The sequence below is a fragment of the Papio anubis genome, chromosome 11, assembly GCF_008728515.1.
Source record: "Papio anubis isolate 15944 chromosome 11, Panubis1.0, whole genome shotgun sequence".
Lineage (NCBI taxonomy): Eukaryota > Metazoa > Chordata > Mammalia > Primates > Cercopithecidae > Papio > Papio anubis.
Window position 1 is genome coordinate 106,711,412 of NC_044986.1, and position 23,597 is coordinate 106,735,008.

The 23,597-nt window shown below is 34.3% G+C and overlaps 1 protein-coding gene across 1 annotated transcript in view; it reads right to left on the reverse strand.

Annotated features, from left to right (window-relative positions):
- The window catches only part of MALRD1 (MAM and LDL receptor class A domain containing 1), a 682,023-nt gene that overhangs the window by 385,802 nt on the left and 272,624 nt on the right, over positions 1 to 23,597 (reverse strand). The window contains exons 22-24 of the mRNA XM_031652710.1: positions 18,902 to 19,058; positions 15,480 to 15,590; positions 11,570 to 11,783 (exon numbers count right to left, since the gene is read on the reverse strand). Coding sequence (XP_031508570.1) covers positions 11,570 to 11,783; positions 15,480 to 15,590; positions 18,902 to 19,058 — 482 coding nt within the window. The remainder of the gene's footprint in view (positions 1 to 11,569; positions 11,784 to 15,479; positions 15,591 to 18,901; positions 19,059 to 23,597) is intronic.

Consider the following 23,597-nt stretch of genomic DNA (forward strand, 5'->3'; position numbering starts at 1 on the left):
ACACCTACTATGAAATGGTTTGGATCTTTATCCCCACCCAAATGTCATCTCAAATTGTAATCTCCATGTGTCAGAGAGGGACCTGGAGGGAGGTAATTAGATCATGAGGACAGTTTCCCCCATGCTGTTCTTATGATAGTGAGTGAGTTCTCAGGAGATCTAATGGTTTAAAAGTAAAGCACTCACTCTCTCGCTCTCTCTCTTCTGCTTCCATGGAAGACATTCCTTGCTTCCCCTACACTTTCCACTGTAATTGTAAGTTTCCTGAGGCCTCCCCAGCCATATGGAACTGTAAGTCAGTTAAACCTCTTTTATTTATAAATTACCCAGTCTCAAATATGTCTTTATAGCAGTGTGAGAATGAACTAATATAACACATACTATGTACCTACAAAATTTAGAAATTTAAAAATTAAGAAAACAAATCATAGAACCTCACCATTACAGGGTGAAAATAAGAAACGGTTTTTAAATTGACAATGATTTTTGCTGTAGATTGTTACACAGCATTATCATGATACAGATAACTTATACAGAAATTAGTACTTTAATGGAGTGCTGACATAAAAATTACCTAAAATTTGTAGCAATGACCAGGATGGCAGGTAATAAAGGAATTGTTACAGGAGACTGAAAAAATTGAGATTTATATTATGTAACATCAAAACATTTGATAAACCTAGTGCCCAAGATATTGTGGAAAGCTGAATATGTATATAATTATATTACAAATTTGTGTGAGGAGTTTTCCGGGCAAAATGTTGAAAACATGAATTGGTTACTACTTGATGTATTTGATATGATGCCACAAGAAAAATTTAAGCTCAGGAAAGAACTGATAAGCTAGTAAACACATTTAAGAAGGCAAGGAGAGAGGTCAGAAATTCGGAGATTTTAAACCTCGGAAGTAGAAATGTTAACTGATCATTTAAATAGTGGAATGCTAAAACATATCTTCCAGAAAAGACCAAACCCAGGGCTCCATCATGAAAGCATGGTCTTGGGATAAAGTCCAAACCAAGTGTAGAGCTGGAGACTGTTTTTCAGACTTTTGACAGGAAAAACATCCTCCTAGGTATGTGTGTGTGTATGTATGTATGTATATGTGTGTGTATATATATATACACACACAAGTACACTATATATATATATATATATATATATATATATATAGTCACCCTGATGTGGTATTAAGTAGTAGGTCTTATTAATTCATTCTAACTATATATACACAAAGTTTTATATATAGTATATAACTAGTATATGTATATACTAGCATATAGTATATATGTAGCTATATATATATTGTGTAAATATGTATATATATGTACGTGTGTGTGTGTATATACATATAGTTAGACAGAATTAATAAGAGTTACTATTTAATAGCACACCAGGGTGCCTATAATCAGTAATATCTTAGTTTTACATTTTAAAATAACTTAAAGAGTGCAAGTGAATTGCTTGTGATTCAAAGGATAAATGCTTGAGGAGATGGACACCCCATTCTCCATGAGGTGCTTATTTCACATTGCATGCCTGTATTCAAACATCTCATGTACCCCATAAATATATATACCTACTATGAAATGATTTGGCTCTTTGTCCCCACCCAAATCTCATCTCAAATTGTAATCCCCACATGTCAGGGAGAGACATGGTGGGAGGTGATATTTTTTATGGTTTATTTTGTTATGGTTTTACAAAAATCTGAGACATCCAAAAAAACTGTGATTAAATTTAGAGAAAAAGGCACATCTCACAGAGAATTTTACAGTGGGTGAGAAGCAACATGAACTGCAGACCTTGCAGGTGGGGAGTCTCTTGCAAAAGCAGAAGTCACATCAGCAAACTGGTGAAGAGGCAGCTCTAAGCTCCGTTCAGCCACAGACACATCAAAATGCAAGCAAAAATGTCAGAATTAATGTTGTCAGAACTCTGGAAAGCAGTCAAAAGATTACAACAAGCAAGAAAATGCTGAATCAAGAAGACAGCAACCTAAAAATGGTAGGAAGATTCTCCACAATTTCTTATAGAAGATAGAAGCAGTGGGAATATTTTCTCATTCATTGTTTGAAGCCAGTATTACTTCTAATACCAAAACCAGACAAAAACTTGTAAGAAACAAGAACTAAAGAGCAACATTTCTCATGAACATAGATCTGAAAATATTCAATAAAATATTAGCAAATCAAATCCAACGATGTCTAAAAATAACTACATGGCATAGCCAAATGGGGTTTGTTCCAGGTTTGTAAGGCTGGCTCAACATTCAAAAACCAAACAATGTAATCCATCACATCAACAAACTAAAGACAAAAAATCATATAATCATATCAATACATGAAGAAAAAGCATCTGACAAAATCCGACACCCATTCATGATAAAAACTCTCAGCAAACTAGAAATAGAGGAAAACTTTCTCAACTTCTTAAAGAACAACTACAAAAAAACCTACAGCTAAAATTACATTTAATGGTGAAAAGCTAGACGCATTTTTGCTAATATCAGGAGCAAGACAAAGATGTTCCCTCTCATAACTCCTTTTCAACATCACACTGACAGTCCTAACTCATGCAATAAAACAAGAAAAGGAAGTAAAAGTTACACAAATTAGGAAGGAAGATACAAAACTGTCTTTCGTCACATATGGCATAATTACCTATGTAAATTCTAAAAGACAAAAATATTCTGGAACTAATAACCAATTACAGGGGTTTGCAAGATACATGATTAATACACAAAAGTTAATTGCTTTCCTATATATCAACAGTGAACAAGTGGAATTTGAAATTAAAAACATGATAACATTTATATTAGCACTCTCTCTCCGCAGAAATGAAATACTTAGGTATATGTCTAACAAAGTAGATTTAAGATTTATTTTTATTTTATTTGTTTTTTTCTGAGGTGGAGTCTTGCTCTGCCACCCAGGATGGAGTGCAGTGGCACGATCTTGGCTCACTACAACCTCTGCCTCCTGGGTTCAAGTGATTCTCTTGTCTCAGCCTCCTGAGTAGCTGGGATTACAGGCATCTGCCACCACATCCAGCTATATTTTTTGTAATTCTAGTAGAGATGAGGTTTCGCCATGTTGGCCAGGCTAGTCTCAAACTCCAGACCTCAGTGTATCCATCTGCCTCAGCCTCCCAAAATGCTGGCATTACAGGGGTGAGCCACTGCACCCTGCCAGATGTAAGATGTATATGAGGAAAACTATTAAACTATGATAAAATATATCAAAGAATAACTAAATAAATGGAGAGTTAATTCATGTTCATCAATAGAAATGGTCAAGGTTGTCAAGATATCAATTCTTCCCAATTTGACCTTTAGATACAATGCAATCCCAATAAAATCCCAGCAAGTTATTTTGTGGATATTGACAAACAATCCTAAGGCTTGCGTAGAGAGGCAAAAGATTCAGAATAGTCAAGACAATAGTAAAAATAAAACAAAAGAAGACAGCTAATACTACCTGACCCCAGGCCTTACAATAAAGTTTCAGTAATCAAGACAATGAAACATTGGCAAAAGAATATACAAATAGATGAATCAAACACAATACAGAGCCCAGAAACAGATGAACAAAAATATGCTTATTGATATCTGAAAAACAACAAAAACAAGTCAATGGAGAAAGAAGAGGCTTTTTAGTAAATGGCGCTGGAAAAACTGAACGTCTACATGCAAAACAATGAATCTAGACACAGAGTTTATAAGTTTATATTCTCCACAAAAATTAACTCAAAATGGATAATAGACATGAATATAAAATGCGAAACTATAAAAATGCTGGCAAATAACATCTGAGAATATCTAGATGATCTTTTGCTATAGTGATAGTTTTTTAAATACAACACCAATGGCACAATTCATGAAACAAGTAATTGGTAAGTTGGACTTTCTTAAATTTTAGAAGTGATGCTTTCTGAAAGACACCGTAAAGCAAATTACCAGTAGAAGACTAGTCACAAACTGAAAGAAAATATGTGAAAGACGCATCTGAGAAAAAATTATTATCCAAAACATACAAAGAACACTCAAAACTCAAAAACAAACAACCTAATTAATAAACGGACAGAAGATCTGAACAGATACCTCATCAAAGAAGACATACAATGGCAAGTAAGCAAATGAAACGAAGCTCAACATCATATGTCATCAGGAAATTGCAAATTTTAAAAAGTGGCATACCACTAAATACCCATTAAGATAGCAAAAATTTTAAAAAGCTGAAAACATCAAGTCCTGGCAAAGATATGGAGTGACAGAAATTGCCATTCATTGATGCTGTGAATGCAAAATGGTACAGTCACTTTGGAAAACAGTTTGGCAGTTCCTTGCAAAACTAAACATACTTTACCATATAACCCTGCAAACTTGGTCCCTGATATTTTCCCAAAGGAGTTAAAAACTTATGTCCACACAAGAACCTGCACATGCATGCTTACAGCAGCTTTATTCATAATTGCCAAAATTGGAAGCAACCAAGATGCCCCTCAGTGAGCAAATGGACAAATAAACTGTGGCATATTCAGAACAGAATATTATCCAGCTGTAAAAAGCAATGAGTTTTGATGTCTATTATCAAGTGAAAAAAGGACATTTGAAAAGGCTACAATGCTGTGTGATTTCAACTACATGACATTCTAGAAAAGACAAAACTATGCAGACAGGATCAAAATCAGTTGCCAGCTGTTTAAGGGTGGAGAGGAATGAACAGGCGGAGCATAGATGATTTTGAAGGCAATGAAACGACTCTGTAGGATACTATGATAGTCGATACATGTTATCATACATTTGTTATAACCCACAGAATGTACAGCACCAAGAGTGAGACCTACTGTAAACTATGGAGTGTTAATGATGTGTCATTTTAGGTTTATTGAGTGTAGAAAATGTACCACTCTTGTATGGGGAAGGCTGTGGGTATATGGAAATAAGGGGTATATGTTCTTTCTTTCTCTCTCTCTCTCTCCCTCCCTCCCTCCCTCCCTTCTTCCTTCCTTCCTTCCTTCCTTCCTTCCCTCCTTTCTTCCTTTCTTCCTTTTTTCCTTTCCTTTCCTTTTCCTTTTCCTTTTCCTTTTCCTTTCTTTCTTTCTTTCTTTCTTTCTTTTTTTGACGGAATCTTGCTGTCACCAGACTGGAGTGTAGTGGCACGATCTCGGCTCACTGCAACCTCTGCCTCCTGGGTTCAAATAATTCCCCTGCCTCAGCCTCCCGAGTAGCTGGGACTACAAGCGCGTGCCACCACGCCCAGCTAATTTTTTGTATTTTTAGAAGAGACGGGGTTTCACTATGTTAGCCAGGATGGTCTTGATCTCCTGACCTCATGATCCGCCTGCCCTGGCCTCCCAAAGTGCTGGGATTACAGGCGTGAGCCACTGCACCCAGTTGATAACTGTACTTTCTACTCAGTTTGTTGTAAACCTAAAATTGCTATAAAACTAAAGGCATTAAAAATAAACATGAAAAAAGACAACCTACAAAATGATAATGAATATATGCAAATTGCATATTTGATAATGATTTAAGATTTAGAATTCTAAAGAACTCCTATAACTCAACAAAAGGTAATTCTGTGAAAAAAAATCGGGCAAAATAGACATTTCTCCAAAAAAGATACACAAATGACCAATAAGATCAAGAAAAGATGTCCAACATCATTCATCATTAGGGAAATGCAAATCAAAACCACCATGAGATTACACTTCATACTCCCTAGGATGGCTATAATTAAAAAGCTTAAAAAGGAAAGCAGCAGGTCCCAGACTTCCTTCAAAAATCTGCTTGAATACCTTCTCATCTAGGCCTGTCCTTACCATGATACTTAATATTTTAATTTGCCATCCTTCCATCTTATGATTTCTTATGTTTTATCTTTTTATCACAGTACTGATCACCTCCTAACGAGCTGTGTAATTTTACATACACATATGTAAGTATGTACCTATTACTTAACAAGCTGTGTAACTTACTTATATACACATATGTAAGCATGTACCTATACACATATTATATACACATATGTAAGCATGTACAAATACATGTTTATATACACATATGTAAGTATGAAAGTTTACTTACATATACAAAAGTGTAAGTTTGTGTATTATATATACAAATAAATACACACAATATATTTTGTGTAATATATATACACACAAAATATATATTTTCTGTTTAACACAAAAGTACATGCTCAAGAAGAACATGATTTTTTTTCTGTTTCATTTAATGATGTATACTAGGTGTCTCAAACATTGCTTGTCATATAGCAACTGCCCAATAAATATGTATTAATTAAACAGTTTTGTCTTTATTTTCTTTATTTTTGGCAGGGTTTTGAAAATTTATTGGTCTTCTGAAGTCCTCCATCTTAGAGTTAATTTGTGCTATTAATTTGTGCTCATTAATTTGTGCTATTACCTAACTGGTTTCTAATATAAATTTTTAAGGCAATATATTTTTCTCTATCTACTGGCTTAGAAAAAGCGCATAGTTTATGCCATGCAATATTATTGTTATTTCTGTTTCAAAACATTTTTTAATTTAATGTGATTTAGGAGGGGGACATGGGCTATTTAAAGTGTCTTTCTCCTAAACAATGGGATTTTCCTAAACATTGCCTTATCATTTAAAATTATAACCCTTTTTTGTTCCTTGCTAAATGTTCTGTGTGTGCTTGAAAATCATACATATCTGAAGCTGGTAAATTGCGTTACATATGCCCATTAGGTATAGATCACTGACTATGCTGGTCAACTCTATTGCATCCTTACCATAGCACAAAATTAAAACATTTTGAGAATGCCTGAAGTACTCTGAATTGTGACTCATCAGTAAATAAGCTAATTAGAATGTATTTGGAAACTAATAAAATGGTTGTTTCTGAAAGAAGTCTCTGTATCAATGGCATGATTATATTCAAATAAGATTTTGGAGTTCCTAGATACACAAATCACTTTGACTACATCCTGTATTACAGAAGTGACATTCAGATTATTTTTTTAAATTACTTTTTTATAGATTTTGCTTTCAGAGTCTACATTTATCTACAGATAATTAAAGCAGGATGTACACGTTTATATTACAAAGGATTTCTAGGTATTTTATTCACTTTGTGGCAATTGTGAACGGGAGTTCACTCATGATTTGGCTCTCTGTTTGCCTATTATTGGCTGTTGGAGGGTGGGGGGCTAGGGGAGGGATAGCATTAGGAGAAATACCTAATGTAGATGACAGGTTGATGAGTGCAGCAAACCACCATGGCACGTGTATATCTATGTAACAAAACCTGCACGTTCTGCACATGTACCCCAGAACTTAAAGTATAGTAATAAAAAATATTTTTTTCTCCATGAAACGTCTTGTATCTTTAAAAGGAGTTGATTTCTTTCATTCTTTCTGCTGTTCCTAGATGGTATATTTCTACCTAATCAGATTTTCAAAGCCTTCTTAGAGTTGTGATATGTGTTCAAGCTTTACTTAGAATTCTCAAAACAAAACAAAACAAAGAAAGGAAACTGTGGAATTTAAACCCAAATACATGGTTGGTTGCCAGCCAAACTTTTGAAATCAGTTGCTATGGAGATTCTTTTGTCTTTCTCTTCTTCTGGGTCTAATTAGGGCATCAAAGTTTATAGCATATAAATATAATAACACCACAAATAATTCCTATGGCAGATTCCAGTCACTTTATAACTAAAACATAACATTTAAGACCAGTAGACTGGAAACACAGTTGAACTTCAAAAAAACATTAGCAATGCTATGTTAAAAGAGATAATTCTCATGTAATGGCAACCAATGCCAAAATCAGGTTTATTCTAATTTCTTTCTTTGTACCAGCAGCTGAAAAAGTTTTATTCCTGGGCATTATTTGGAACTAATTCAGCTTTCTTGCTCTAATATTACTGGTATGAATATGCCCACTCAAATCTAAAAATAAAAGAACAAGAGATTTTGCAATCATTCACCAAAAAGCACCTTCTGGTACAACTTATCCTCCAAAGGCTCATGATTACTTTGGCCTTTAGGTTTGAAACAGAAGAACTACCAAGATAGTACATTTTTAATATGTTTCTGATTCCCTTGGTAAATCAGCATACTTTCCCTCATACAGAGAGAAATTCCTAGAAATATGCACAACTTTAGAGCTTAAATACAAAGAGCTCAAGAAATATTTAGCCAGAAATAAAATGATACTTTGAATTCTGAAAAATTACACTAAACTATATCTCTAGGAAAGAGATACACTGGTGACATTACAAATAAAATTCAAAAGCATTATGTGTGCTCTAACTGTTAACCTTATATGTTTGTGTGATATTTAATTGAAAATGACAATGAAGAAAATGTACAAGCATTTGATACAGAAGTAACTAAAACAACAGCAGAAAATATTCATAAGGTAAAGATAAATATTAACAAATACAGAATTCCAGAGTAGCAAAGTATTTTTCCTTGTTCATATAATAATGTATATAATAAATAATCCAAAATTGAAAGAATATATAGTCATGTGATTTTAAAAGGCCATCTATGTCTATAGAGAATAAGTTTTGTTTTCAACTGACACATTAATTGTCATATTTATGGGGTATAGTGTAATGTTTTAATATATGTATATATTATAGTACTGATCAAATCAAAGTTAACACTTATCATATCTCAAACACTTGTCATCTCTTTGTGGTAAAAACATTAAGTTTTTTTTTTTAAGATTCAGTTATACACAAAAGTGGTAGGGTATATGCAGGAGAATGAAGCTGGAACTCTACCTTTTATCATATATAAATACAAACTCAGGACGGATTAAAGACTTAAAAGGCAAGACCTAAAACTATAAAAATTCTAGAAGAAAACCAAGGAAACTGAATTTTTTACAACAGCCCTGGCAAGGAATTTATGACTAAATCATCAAAAGCAATTGAAATGAAACCAAAAATTGACAAGTGGGATCTAATTAAACTAAAGAGTTCTGCACAGAAAAAACAAACAAACAACAAAAAAAACCCTCTCAACAGAGTAAACAGAAAACCTACAAAACGGGAGGAAATAGTCACAGACTACACATACAACAAAGGTCACACTTCATGAATCCATAAAGAATTTAGTCAATTCAACAAGCAAAAACAACCCCATTAAAAAGTGGGCAAAGGACATGAACAGACACTTTTCTAAAAGAAGACAAACAAGCAGCCAATAAACATATGAAAGAAATTCTCTGTATCACTTATCATCAGAGAAATGCAAATCAAAACCACAGTGAGATACCATCTTACATTAGTCAAAATGGCCATTATTAAAAAGTCAAAAAATAACAGATGTTGGTGAGGTTACCAAGAAAAGGTAAAGCTTACACACTGCTGGTGGGAATGTAAATTAGTTCAGCCACTGTGGAAGGGAGTTTGAAGACTCTGAAAGAACTCAAAGCAGAATTACCATTTGACCCAGCAATTTCATTATTAGGTATATAACCAGAGGAAAATAAATCTTTCTCCCAAAAAGATACACGCATTCCTATGTTCATCACAGGACGAGTCACAATACCAAAGACATGGAATCAATCCAGGCGCCCATCAGTTGTGGACTGAATAAAGAAAATCTGTTACATATACACCATGGAATACTACACAGTCATAAAAAAAGAATGAAATCAAGTCCTTTGCACCAACATGGATGCAGGTGGAGGCCATAAGTCTAAGTGAATTAATGCAGGAACAGAAAACCAAACACTGCATATTCTCACTTGTAAGTGGATGCTCAACACTGGGTAAACGTGGACATAAACATGAGAACAATAAGCACTGGGGACTACTAGAGTGGGGAGGGAGAGGGGAGGAAAAGGGCTAAAAATCTATTGTGTCCTATGCTCACTATCTGGCTGACAAGACTAATCATACCCCAAATTTCACCATCACACTATACAAGAAACCTGCACATGTACCGCTGATTCTAAAAGTTGAAATAATTTGTTTTAAAAGAAGTGGTATGGTAGCTTGGGCAAAACATTGGATCATAAATCAAAATACTTAGTTCTAATGAGAACACATGGACACAGGGAGGGGAACATCACACACCAGGGCCTGTCAGGGGCTAGGGGGCTAGGGGAGGGATAGCATTAGGAGACATACCTAATGTTGATGGGTGCAGCAAACAACCATGGCATGTGTAAACCTATGTAACAAACCTGCACGTTCTGCATGTGTGTCTCAGAACTTAAAGTATAATAATAATAATTTAAAAAAACTTCTGTTCTAGGACCAACTCTATCAGTACAAGTTTTATGAACTTTGACAAAACCTAAGCCACTCTTGTTGACAGCTTCATCTGTTGACTGCACTAAGAATATCTTTCCCACCTAAGTCTCAAGGCTTCTGAAGTTCAAATGAAAATTAATAAATAAAAAAGGCTTTGAACATTAAAAGTTCTATGTATATGTGAGCTGAAGTTGTTCATGATATTTCAGTTTCGGTTCCAAGAAGCAAATAATATCAAACTGCAATATTCTAGTTCAGAAATTATTAAAGGTAATGGTGACATAATTTGTCAACCTTCATTTTGACAATTTATATTCACCTCATTTGCAGTTAAATGAAGCCACAAATGGACTATGTTGCACAATTTTACAGGCCTAGCAGAATGAGTACATATGGCCCATTTAGCTAAGGATATTTTAATATATGGTGTTCATTATGAGTTGATCTCTTTCAACCATATCACCCAGCTGATATGTATCTCCTTGAGAGATCACTATGTCTATTTTATATACAGGTATTTATCAGGGTGTTGATTTTTTTTTAACAACCTATCACATCTGACAACATACACAGAGAAATGACAATCCTCTGAAATGCATCAGAGCCTGTAGGCTCACCAGCCCTGCATGAATTGTCTTTAATGAAAATTTTGCCTGTAATTTTTCAAAAAAAAAAACTTTATTTAAGGCCGGGCTCAGTGACTCATGCCTGTAATCCCAGCACTTTGGGAAGCCAAGGCAGGTGGACCATGAGGTCAAGAGATCAAGACCATCCTGGCCAACATGGTGAAACCTGATCTCTACTAAAAACACAAAAAATAGCTGGGCATGGTGGTGCGTGCCTGTAGTCCCAACTAATCGGGAGGCTGAGGCAGGAGAATCACTTGAACTTGGGAGGCGGAGGTTGCAGTGAACTGATATCATGCCACCGCACTCCATCCTGGCAACAGAGTGAGACTCCGTCTCACAAAAAGAAAAAACAAACAAACAAACAAACAAAAAACTTTCATATGAAAAATACTTGTTTCCATTCTATTTTTCTTTGAAGACACCTGTTTTCCAATTTATCTCCAATTAATACACACATACACACACACACAGAGTCATCAATCGGTTTTAAATGAATTATGAGTATAAATGAATTATTCAGAGAAAGGAGGGAAAGAATCAAGTTAAATCACCTTACCTTCCCCCGGTATTGAGATACACACACTCTGCATGTTTCAACAATAAACGCAGCATACTGAGTAAGGCTATGGCAGTTGAAGGTAAAAGTAAGAAAACAGAACCCTTTTACTTACGACAAATGAAAGTAGTCTCATCTGAATTATCAGCACAATCATTCACAAAATCACAAAGCTTGTCCTTTGCAATGCAGTGCTTATTAGCACACATGAATTCGTGAGCATTACACTTTCTATCTGGGTTAAGCAAAGGGGAGCAATCTTGGAAGGAAATATCATCCACTGCTACATCTCCTATGTAACTGATACCACGTTTGGCTCTGAAGACAATCTAAAAAAAAAAAAAAAAAAGCCAGTTACAGTTACACTGTCAATCAAGAAGTTCAAAACCTGGACAAACACTATTTATCAAGCACATCAAGCTTGAACCTGTTTGTTTTGCCTTGTTTTTTTAATGTCCCTATGTTGAAAATGACCCAGGAAATTTAAGGACCATTTAAGACCTAGGTCATTCTCAACACCTAAGAATGTGGGAGTGGCAACACCACTGGCTCATGTCTAGATTTTTAGGAGATAGGTCTAGAAAATTGGCAAGAGACACGATCCACTACTGCCTTTGCCAGCTGTCAGATGTCAAACAAGACCTACTCCTGTTTCAGAGTATTGCTGCACAGGAAAGCAGTAGGTCGATCGGATGATGTAAAGTACCAAGAGTGAAAAGAGTGAAAAGATACAAGTAGATTCCTTATTTTGCTCAATTCTTGTCATTCCTCAGATCTCTCCATTCCTACTATTTGAAAGCTAAAAGATAAGTCTTCAATACCATGAGTGTTTTTTTTTTTTAATTGGACACATCTTTGGAATTGACTTTGATTTGCTTTTGATTCATATATGTGATGAACAGAATCTTCACGTGTCCTATTGTTTGACGACGATCTCCCACATATGTGGACTTCAGTAGAATCAGGAAGAATGAAGAATAGCAACAGGAATCATTAATGGTTTTACAAATTCCATCTTCAATTTGTTAACAATACCATTGCTTGAAATAAAAATGAATGCTGTTTCATAACTACATAAAACATCACATATTCTGTAGCTTAGGATATTTCAGTGAAATGAATTCAGTCTTTTTATTAAGTTTTTCTGCAAGCTAAGTATGTATATGTTAACATAAGAAATATTCAGATATTTCAAAATAAATTTAGAACAATTAGAGGTGAGTTAACAAGGACAGTTTTACTTTAGTGATGTTGTACAAAATATTTACTGTTACCATATTTAGAAATGTCTTTTGACCAATTCTGGACGATTATTTTTCTTAAAATAAATAATTATAGTTTTTTTTCCCTTCAGATGTGATAGGTCTTTATACTGTTGTGTGAACCTAGGTGTTCTCCTCTTAACATGAGAAGATGGAGTAATTGAAATCATGCCTCTCACATTATCAAAAGAAAAATATAACTGTGTTTGTATAGTGAGTTTACATAAAAGGAATAGACTGCTCTTCATAGTAGGTGAGCTTGGAAAGAAAAAAATAAATTAGTAAAATAGATGAAGAGCTTGAAAGTGATTAAAAAGAGATGAAACCAAAAAGTATAATAAGGACAACGACTTTCTTAAAAGGGAAATCAAGCCATGGAAAAATATTGATATGCAAAATAAAAAAGATACTCTATTATCTGGATAGTCTAAAATTTCAATATGTGCTGTAATGCTCTGTGAATAAGAAATCAGATAATGCAATGAATGTTGCACTATTAATTTGCTTATCTTCTGTCGTATAGGTCCAATCTCAGTTGCTTGCCTTGTTCAAATAATCAAATCATCATTTACATCTCAACCTTTCACACAGTGTTGGCTGGGATTCCCTAGACTTTAACACTGAATGTGATTAACTGTTCTTAAAAAGGAGAGAAACTACAATGTATCCTTTTTTTTCAGACAGAATAAAGTCAGGGTTAATTATTTTTGTAAAATTTGGTAGACAATGTAGCATGGCAGTTGCACTGTGGACTGGTGGAAGGCCTGACCGTGTCTACAGTCAGCCTCTGCCACTTGTAGTTACATAACTAGAGCAGAAGACCTAACACCTGGGTATTTCTGTATTCTAATTTATAATATGGAGATAATAATACTATGTAACTTGGAAGGTTATTGTGAAAGCAAGATGAGTAAATATTTTAAAAATTCATATAATAGTATGTAGCACTCAGTAAGTGCTACATATGTGATTGCTCTAATAGTAAAAATTATAATTACATATTTTGTCTAAATTTGGGGGTGTTCCCAAACAAAATTATACAAACTTCCCAGAGATGTTCAGCATACCATTTCTAAAAATATTTTATATGTTTCCCCAAGGGCTAGAGGCACTCATCTTTGTGAGACTAATGAGAATAATCTTGTAAGAAACAGCAGAATCGTGAAGAGTGTGCCTAACTCATCATTGACTCTCTCGTGCATGGTGCATAGCAATGTGCTTTGCATGCAGTAAGTGCTCAATAATATTTTATGGAAGAAATCACACATAAAACAGCAAATATTCACAAGCCATTAATATTTAGTTTTAAGAGTCAAAAAAAATCAGCGGTACACTTCTCTTTAATCTCAATATGTGAAAAATTAGAAATTCAGAATGGCTAAATTAATAATGATTATATGTGCTGAAATTCCCCTTAATATTACTTCACTATTTTACTATACAGATATTTTACATGCACAGAAGTAGTTAAGACTTCATCACCTGGGGTGGAAGCCCAAGTGTGACAGAGTAGAACCTTCTACATGTTCTTGATGAGATTTCTTCTCGCCTCAGTTTAAAGACCTGAGAGGCAGAACAGTTGGGATCCCTCTAACAAAACTTTCATATTGTGCAAGACTATGAAATAGCTATTCAGTCTTTACTGCTTCAAGTTGAACTTCCTTCTTATACACATCCTAAATTATCTACAAGTGATTCATAAGAAAACTGGATTCCAGAGAGAGGCAAAAGATACATAGGATTTACTACACCTATCATTCTAAGAAATTGGCTGTAATACTTATCAATGCTTTTATACAATGGAAGCCTGTATACTCCCACTGGAGTTGGGAGCAGCTGATCTATCAGAGAAAGCACATGGTTGTAGATGTATTTATCTGAACATTCACAGCCAACTTGACTACCCCAGCTGCACGGGGAAGAGTGAAAATGCAATATTCAACAAGAATTTTATCCTTTCTATCTGGAGATAAACGGCTCTAAATTCATGGAATTAAGACCCAGGCAGTTAAGACTAAGAAGAAAATGCTGTACATAAATGGCTCTGTGTTCTCACTCTGCCTATTCAAATTTTAACAAATCTTCAGAGCTAAGCCTCATCTTAAAGAAAATTCCCAATAAAACAGCAGCCAATGGAGGCCTTGCTTTCTTGGTAATCCATAAGAAATATGCTTTGTGCCAAACATTTCAGCACATGCTTATTTTCAATTTAAACATTTTCAGTTGCATACTAGTACTTTTCTTTAGTTATTAATATGTATAGGTCTGATCCTCTTACTATTATCACAAATTCCATGAAGACAAGTAGAACATTACATAATATTGTGCCTCCCAAAAAATATTTTTAAATTAGGTGAATCTATTGCCTATAACAAGGTTTAACAATATAATATGTTTTCCAAAGACTATCTTTTAAATTGGGTTTGAAAGAATTAATTGCTGTACAAGCTCTGAGAATATATTTGCAAAACAGAGGGAAACGTTCTTTATATGTGTGGGGCTGGTTGGGGAGTGAAGGAAGGTTGTTATTCAAATTAAATGTTCCTAGAAGTACGAATATCTACTTGGAAGAAATTGGAGTATTCTGAAGTTGTCAATTCCTTATGTAAAATGCCCCATGGAGTGTTAAATGTCGTGTCTACGCATCCATAGAACGTATCAAAAAGGGAATGGGGAGCAAGAAGACTGTGAGTATGGAAGGAAATAGGATGAAAAAAAAAATCAGCAGAACTCACTCACCCCATAACTACCTGTATTACACACCTGTGTATGTGAACGAATGCCTAAAAACACTTCTGCTCTCTTCCACTGTGCACCTTGCCATCCAGTTTGAGCCCACAATTTAGAAGTCACATTATCTTTCTTGATGAGTACCTGCAGAGATAAATCAGGTAAAAGGCATTGAAGTATTTTATCTTGAGAAATTGCAAACATGTAGAATTCTTCCAGTGATTCTTTTTTAGTTGCAATATCAACATGAAGTCCCAGAGAGAAGAGCTAAGACATTTTTTTATTAGATATCTTTGTCTTCTACAGCATTGTGCCCCTAGGGTACCTCACAAGCTTTGTACAATAAAGATGAGCATGAATATCTGTCAGTCAAGTCCTAAGGTATCTGGACACCATTTAATTAAGAACTCAACTACATTAACTTTTTAAAAATCTGGTGGCAGTAACAATTGCTGTTTTATATATTATATAATATTCTTGTGGTCAAATGAGAAAGTATGGAATGCTTACTAAAACACTCTTTTGAGAATGATCTTTCTCATTAGATGGTTCCAGAGGGGCAGTAATGTTACAATGTCAGCTCATTTCATTGTAAGCGCACAGATGGGTGAGATGAGTGAGCATCTATTTATACTGCACCAGTAAGAGCTTCCTGCCCAACAGCCGTGAAACCAACATATTCTCATCAGTACGGTACCCTCACCGTAAAGCAGAATCCAGATTACTCTCAGCAAACTATTATGGCTCTTCTTTTAGAATGATACAAAATGAGCCATGAAGTGAGTAACTAAGACTCATAGGAGAGTGGAACAATTTCAGATTGTAAAATAACTGACTTAGATAGTGTATTAAATGATTTCACAACACTACTTTTTAAAAATAGAATTTATACAACCAAAGAATTATTCAGATAAAAGATTTGTGAAAGTCCTGACTTTTAAAAGTGAAGATGAATTTAAATGATTTCATTATCTGTTTTTTAAATGAAATTCACATTTTAAAAATGTAATTGGAGTTTCCAGAGTCATAGAAAAAAATGTGTTACCAGCAAAACTATCATTAAATTATCAGTCTATAAAATTCAAATTAATTTGGAACACTATCAAGGTCAAGAAAATATCATTTATAACCAATAAGTAAAAATCAATTTTGAAAGGCATTGGAAAAAATGTATAGCAAATGAGTCTTCTTTATATTAATACCACACTATATACAAATCACGGAGAAAAAACATGTTCAAGAAACTTATTAATGCAACATTTAATGTTATTGTATTTATCCATGCACAAAAAAATCAGGCATAGATATCATTTTATTCATTTTATAATTCCATACTTATAAAATTTTAATCCTTTTAAAAAAGTTAATCTACCAATACCAAATTTTATACTGAAAAAAAGAGAGCATATTTCAAATCATCAATCCTAACCCCACAATATTCCAGGCAAATAATTCTCATTTCATTGACAAAAATCGTACAGTAAGTAGTAGTAATTGCTTTGCCTAAAACCATTTTTAAAAAGTCACTTTACAACAATAAGTTATAACATCAATCCAGAAGACCATTTGGATGCCTTTAGATTATTAAACAAAATCATGCATGTATACACACAAATATACTTTTAAACTGTTTTCAGACAATAAATGTTTCCAATTAAAAAAAAAACAACATTTTTGAAAGAAACTACGTTGGTAAAGTTTCTTTAGAAAAATGAATAACAATAGCCAGGAAAACCCTAGAATAAAAGAAAATAGGAGTCGGGGTAGCACCTACTACTAATATTGCAATCAATGTTTTGGAAAATAAATGACCTAGCAGTTGGTCACAGTCTGTATCTCTCTACTGGGGAAAAAGCAGGAAACTCATGTCTAATCTTGTTGCAAATATGCTCAAGATTTCTTGGCAAGCTAATAGTATTTAAGAAGGGGAGAGTCCTTATCAATAGATTGCTTCTAGCAAGATAGCCCTACTCTAAAACTGCTCATAGTATATACAATTCTGGAATTTGTGGATTTATTTTCAGACAAGATTTCCTGGAAAGTAACACATAAGCTATGAAACAGAATAAATGGAGATGCTCCAAATTTTAGTTGGCTTCTTCAGTATAACTGATGTGTCTACGCATACTACTCATGAACCTTATGCATTATTCTCTACCAGGGAATATACAGTATGGGAAGAAAGGACTTGGGGCTCTGAATTAACATGCCAGAACTGCTCTCTGGCCTGTATATGTTGGATCACCCAGAATAAAAAAAATACAGGACTTCCTGAAACAATAGTTAATTCCAGAGACACGACAGGATAAAAAGAAGGTGAAGTTTGTAACATCTTGGCCAAAAAGAAGGAATATGCTCAAAGAACAATGGGCCTTTTTAGAGAGACATGGAAGTTGGTTAAGAGGGACTTTTATTTCCAAATGCGAGACAATTTGAGGACCAAATAAATAATAATACTATTATGTTGACTAAAATAGAAACTTATGAGTCCACATTGATATAGAACAGTAAATGAACAGACAAATAGAGAGATGAGAATTTTTTTTCAACATGAATCCAACCTACAAATGTGGACAGAATAATGGAGTTAGAAAATCACAGTTAGGCAATCAGCATTGTAAAATTAATTCAGGCAAAAAAAAAAAAAAGCCACCACTGAAGGCAAAACTTTGTGGGTAAAATGGAGATGAAATCAATATTCATACTGATTTCTCTTCGCAAAATATTTATTGATAGGGAAAAAAGAGTTTAACACAGTAAAATTAAACTAAGAGACATTTTATGAAATGATGTGGCTATTGGCTTTTTAAATAGCAAGTTTATAAAAACCAAGGGAAGATAAGGAATTATTCCTGTTTGAAAGACTGTAGAAAGAAATAACTTGGTATAATCTATTATCCTATACTGGATTTTTTTTTTCTATAGGGGACATTACCAGGACAACTCATTTAAAAAAAAATAAGATCTCTGAGTGAAGGATATATTGGAGTTGTCTGTGCTATTCTTGAAACATTTTATGTGTTTAAAACAGTTTAATTTTTTTAAACAGAGAAACATTTTGAAAAAGACTATTGCAGAATGTAGTACTACTACCATCAAAGGCAACAAGAAGACACATCCAGATATTACCCAAGTGTATATATTTATTTGATTGTGTTATACTCAGAAGACTGATATTGAAACATGCATATGTTTCAAGTGTAAAATAGTATTACCCAGAAGCTGCAACCTCAGCATAGAGACAACATTCATAATTAAATAGAATAAAAATTACCTACTAGTTATTCATGTCCAATTCTGCTCAAGTTTTTACTCCATCATACCATTACAAATCTAGTGAAGTGTTGATAATTGTCCATTTTCACTTATTAATAGAATATATTTTAATGATACCAAATTATGCACTATGAACTTTTACAGAGAAAATTCAGAAAATGTGATTGCCTAAGTAGTACCTGAAAAGAACCAACGGTGGCCCCATTCATATGTGTCCAGAACACCAAGGTACATTTTGGTCCCGTGAATGAAATGACAGGAGTAAGAATGTCAGCTGCGTCACCAAATTTCCCATTAGAACTGTCAGCATACAGGTACCAGCCATCTGCGGTATTTCTGGAAAAGGAATTTATCATATTATAAAAAGAAGAGGCCGGGTGCGGTGGCTCATGCCTGTAATCCCAGCAATTTGGGAAGTTGAGGCAGGTGGATCACCTGCGGTCAGGAGTTCAAGACCAACCTAGCCAACGTGATGAAACCCCGTCTCTACTAAAAATACGAAAAAACAAGCTGGGCGTGGTGGCGTGTGCCTGTAATCCCAGCTACTTAGGAGGCTAAGGTAGGAGAATAGCTTGAACCCAGGAGGTGCAAGTTGCAATGAGCTGAGATCGTGTCATTGTACTCCCGTCTGGGCAACAAGGTAAAACTCCATCTCAAAAAAAGAAGAAGAAGAAGAGAAAGAATATTGCAAAACATAGTATAGTTTGTCACTAACCATATTTTATTGCTTTATATTTTTTCCTAAAAGTATAATGTGTTATATAGCATAATTATCGCCCATTACCTTCATCAGAAATAATACTTTTGCCACTTTGATTTTGAACCCATAGTCCTTGCAATGATATCAATTGGTACAATGTGTATAAAATTATGACAAAGGCTGAAACTACCAAATCTGTAATAACTTGGTTGATATTTTTACATAATACCACTAATACTCCAATTAGCATTTTAGAGCTAATTTTAATGTGAGTAAAATGAGGCCCTAAAGCACTGATTGCCTTTAGAAGAAACATTAAAGGAAGGAAAAACATGAATAAGTAGGGGATAAAAAACAGGAAACTGGTCTGTCTCAAAGGGTTTCCATTCAAATTTACTTTCTCTATATTGATTTAGCTCAGTTTCACTTCAACACATTTTAGTAACCTTGTGCATAATTTTAAAGAATATCCTTTCTTTCCTAGGCCTAAATAAAAAAGGAAAAATAATGATGGAAATGATTAAATATCAATATATTTTCTGCTGTAAAAGAAAGAATTTATAACTGTACTTGGAAAATTAATTCAAAAGAGAATAAAACATTAAAGTCATTCTAGGTTATATACAGCTTTTTGAAGCATAAAGTAGTGATCCACACAGTTTGGTATTCTGGCACTCTGTTTTGGATTAACTTGATTTCTTGCCACTTTCTAATTTAAATGTAGATGCTAGAAACTAAAGTTTAAATTTGCTTCTTATTAAAGCTATTTTATTTTGAAAATTTTTATCATTTTGGGGGAATTATGAACAGCAAACAGATGGAAAGAGAGGTGGAAGTAGTCGTTCAGTCACCATGTATTTACAGAGCGCTCAATCTTGCAAGTCTTGCCAGTGGCTGTTCAAGGTTCTAGGAAAAGAACTGTCTGCAAAAGACACAGCAGGGTTTGGCCTCAGGCCTCCTCATTTCCTAGATGGTCAATTTAGGGCAGATTATTTAACTTCTCTAAACATCTTAGTTTCTTCATTTCAGAAAATGAGATAGTTCCATGTATGGTGTTAATAAGAATCATAAATAAAATATGTGGAATACCTAACACCGTACCTGGCATATTTTATATATTAAAAAAATGGTAGTTGTACTTTGTGGTTAGGTTTATATCATTCATTCTTCCTAATGAAATAAGAACTTTAGTGTCCTGCAAACCACAGAGTTATGCGTTAATTTTTAAGAGGCAGAATTATCATTTGTATTTGTCTGAATTATGTCTCAGAGAAAAAGCATTTCCAGCTTTCTTTCTTATATGTAATAAGCTAAATATCCCAGTATAACAGGGATACCCAGAATAAAGATAGATATACTTATACATTCAGATATATAGAAGCAACAGACAAGAAAATATTGCATGCACATACCTATATGCATATGATTTATTTAACCTGCAAATCTTTCTTTAAGCAAATGTCAGGATTATTATAATTTTATTACACTTCATTGAAAATTATTTCAATGTGCTACATCTAAATGTCCACCAGGAAATTGAGTTCTGCTTATGAGATGTAGCTTGAATTGTCCATTCCTCTCCAATTTTAATGCTATCACTTCATCACATTTTTACTACCTCTTGCTTAGAATAATAAATCTCATTGTTCTTTCACATATACTGTTGACTCACTCTATTCTTTCTTCACACATCACTTAGAATAATTTTTTAATGGATATTGGATTAAATCATGTCCCCCAATGCACGTCTTAAAACCTGCTAAAGTATTTTTAATTGACATAGGACACCAGGAAGGGGGAGCAAGAAGGAATAAAGAGGAGCTGATTAATGGGTGCAAAATTACAGTTTAATGGAAGAAAAAGACCTAGTGTTTGATAAATCAGTAGGGTGACTATAGTTTATAATAATCTACTGTACACTTCAAAGTGGCTAGAAGGGAATCATTCAGATGTTTCTAACATAAAGACAGACAAATATTTAAGGTGATGAATATCCCAGGTACGCCGATTTGATCTTTATGATATAGTTGAATGTATTAAATTATCACATGTACTCTGGAGCTACATACATCTATCATGCATGAATTAAAACACAGTTTTGAAATAACTGAAATATGTTTAATATGCCTTACAAATCTCTACATAACTTGGATCTCTGTCTCCCAGTTGGAACGGGAGTTGGGAAGAGATGATTCCCATCGCCCCGCCTGAGGCAATGCAGTCTGACTCCAGAGCAACACCGCATGTGTGAATTGTCAAACGTAGTGTTTTAAAAATATCAATTCCTCACAAATTGGTTTAAAGATTCAATGAAATCTCAACACACTCCTGATAGACTTTATTTTTCAGAAATTGGGAAACTAATCTTAAGCTTCATATAGAAATATAAGGAGATGGGAATAGCTAATTTTATCATGAGAAGAACAGAGTTGGAGGATTTAATCAGATATCAAGACTCATTCAGGACACAGGCATGGGCAAAGACTTCATGACTAAAACATCAAAAGTAATGGCAACTAAAGCCAAAATAGACAAATGGGATCTAATTGAACTAAAGAGATTCTGTACAGTAAAAGAAACTATTATCACCGTGAACAGACAACCTAGAGAATGGGAGAACATTTTTGCAATCTATCCATCTGACAAAGTTCTAATATCCAAAATCTACAAGGAACTTAAACAAATTTACAAGAAAAAAACAACCCCATCAAAAGTGGGCAAAGGATATGAACAGAAACTTCTCAAAAGAAGACATTTATGCAGCCAACAAACATATGAAAAAAATATCATCATCACTGGTAATTAAAGAAATGCAAATCAAGACCACAATGAGATACCATCTCATGCCAGTTAGAATGGCAACCATTAAAAAGACAGGAAACAACAGATGCTGGAGAGGATGTGGAGAAATAGGAACACTTTTACACTGTTGATGGGAGTGTAAATTAGCTCAACCATTGTAGAAGACAGTGTGATGATTCCTCAAGGATCTAGAACCAGAAATACCATTTGATCAAGCAATCCCATTTTGGGGTTTTTACCCAAAGGAATATAAATCATTCTACTATAAAGACATATGAACACATATGTTTATTTTAGCCCTATTTACAATAGTAAAGACTTGGAATCAACCCATATGCCTATCAGTGATAGACTGGATAAAAATGTGGCACATATACACCATGGAATACTATGCAGCCATGAAAAAGAATGTGTTCATGTCCTTTGCAGGGACACGGATGAAGCTGGAAACCATCATCCTCAGCAAACTAACACAGGAACAGAAAACCAAACACTGCATGTTCTCACTCATAAGTGGGAGTTGAATAATGAGAACACATAGACACAAGGAGGGGAACATCATATACCGGGGCCTGTCGAGGTGGGGACAAGGGGAGGGAGAGCATTAGGATAAATATCTAATGCATGCAGGGCTTAAACCTAGATGATGGGTTGATAGGTGCAGCTAACCACCATGGCACATGTATACCTATGTAACAAACCTGCCCGTTCAGCACATATATCCCAGAACCTAAAGTAAAATTTGAAAACAAACAACAAAAAAAGTAGTTTTATAAAACTCAGGTTAGCAGTTTACAAATTCCATTTCATACGTGGCTACAAAAGAAAATAACTTTAAAATTAAGATTTTTTCTACAAATGCATTAAATGTTTTAAATCAATAAATGCTTTAAGTTAAAAAAAAAAAAAGACTCATTATAGAGTTATCAGGGGCTATGGTCTGAACATTTGTGTTCCTGCAAATTCACATGTTGAACTTCTAAATACAAAGGTGATCATCTTAGTACGCAGGGCCTTTAGGGAGTCGATTAAGTGACCTTAATGAGATTAATGCTCTTATAAAGGAGACCACAGAGAGCTAGCTAGTCCCTTCCACCACAAGAGGAAACAGCAAGCAGGCACCATCTATGAAGGAAGAAATAGGTACTCATCAGATAACAAATCTGCCAGCACCATGATCTTGGACTTCCAGGCCTCCAAAACTGTGATAAATAAATGTGCTTCATTTATAAGTCTCTCTGTTTATGGGTTTTTTTTTTTGTTATAGCAGCCTGAATAGGCTAAAACATTAAGACAGAGTGGAATTAGAACAAGAACAAACAATCCAGAGAACTATAAGAAATAGTCCTGAAACAGATCCACATGTATTTGGA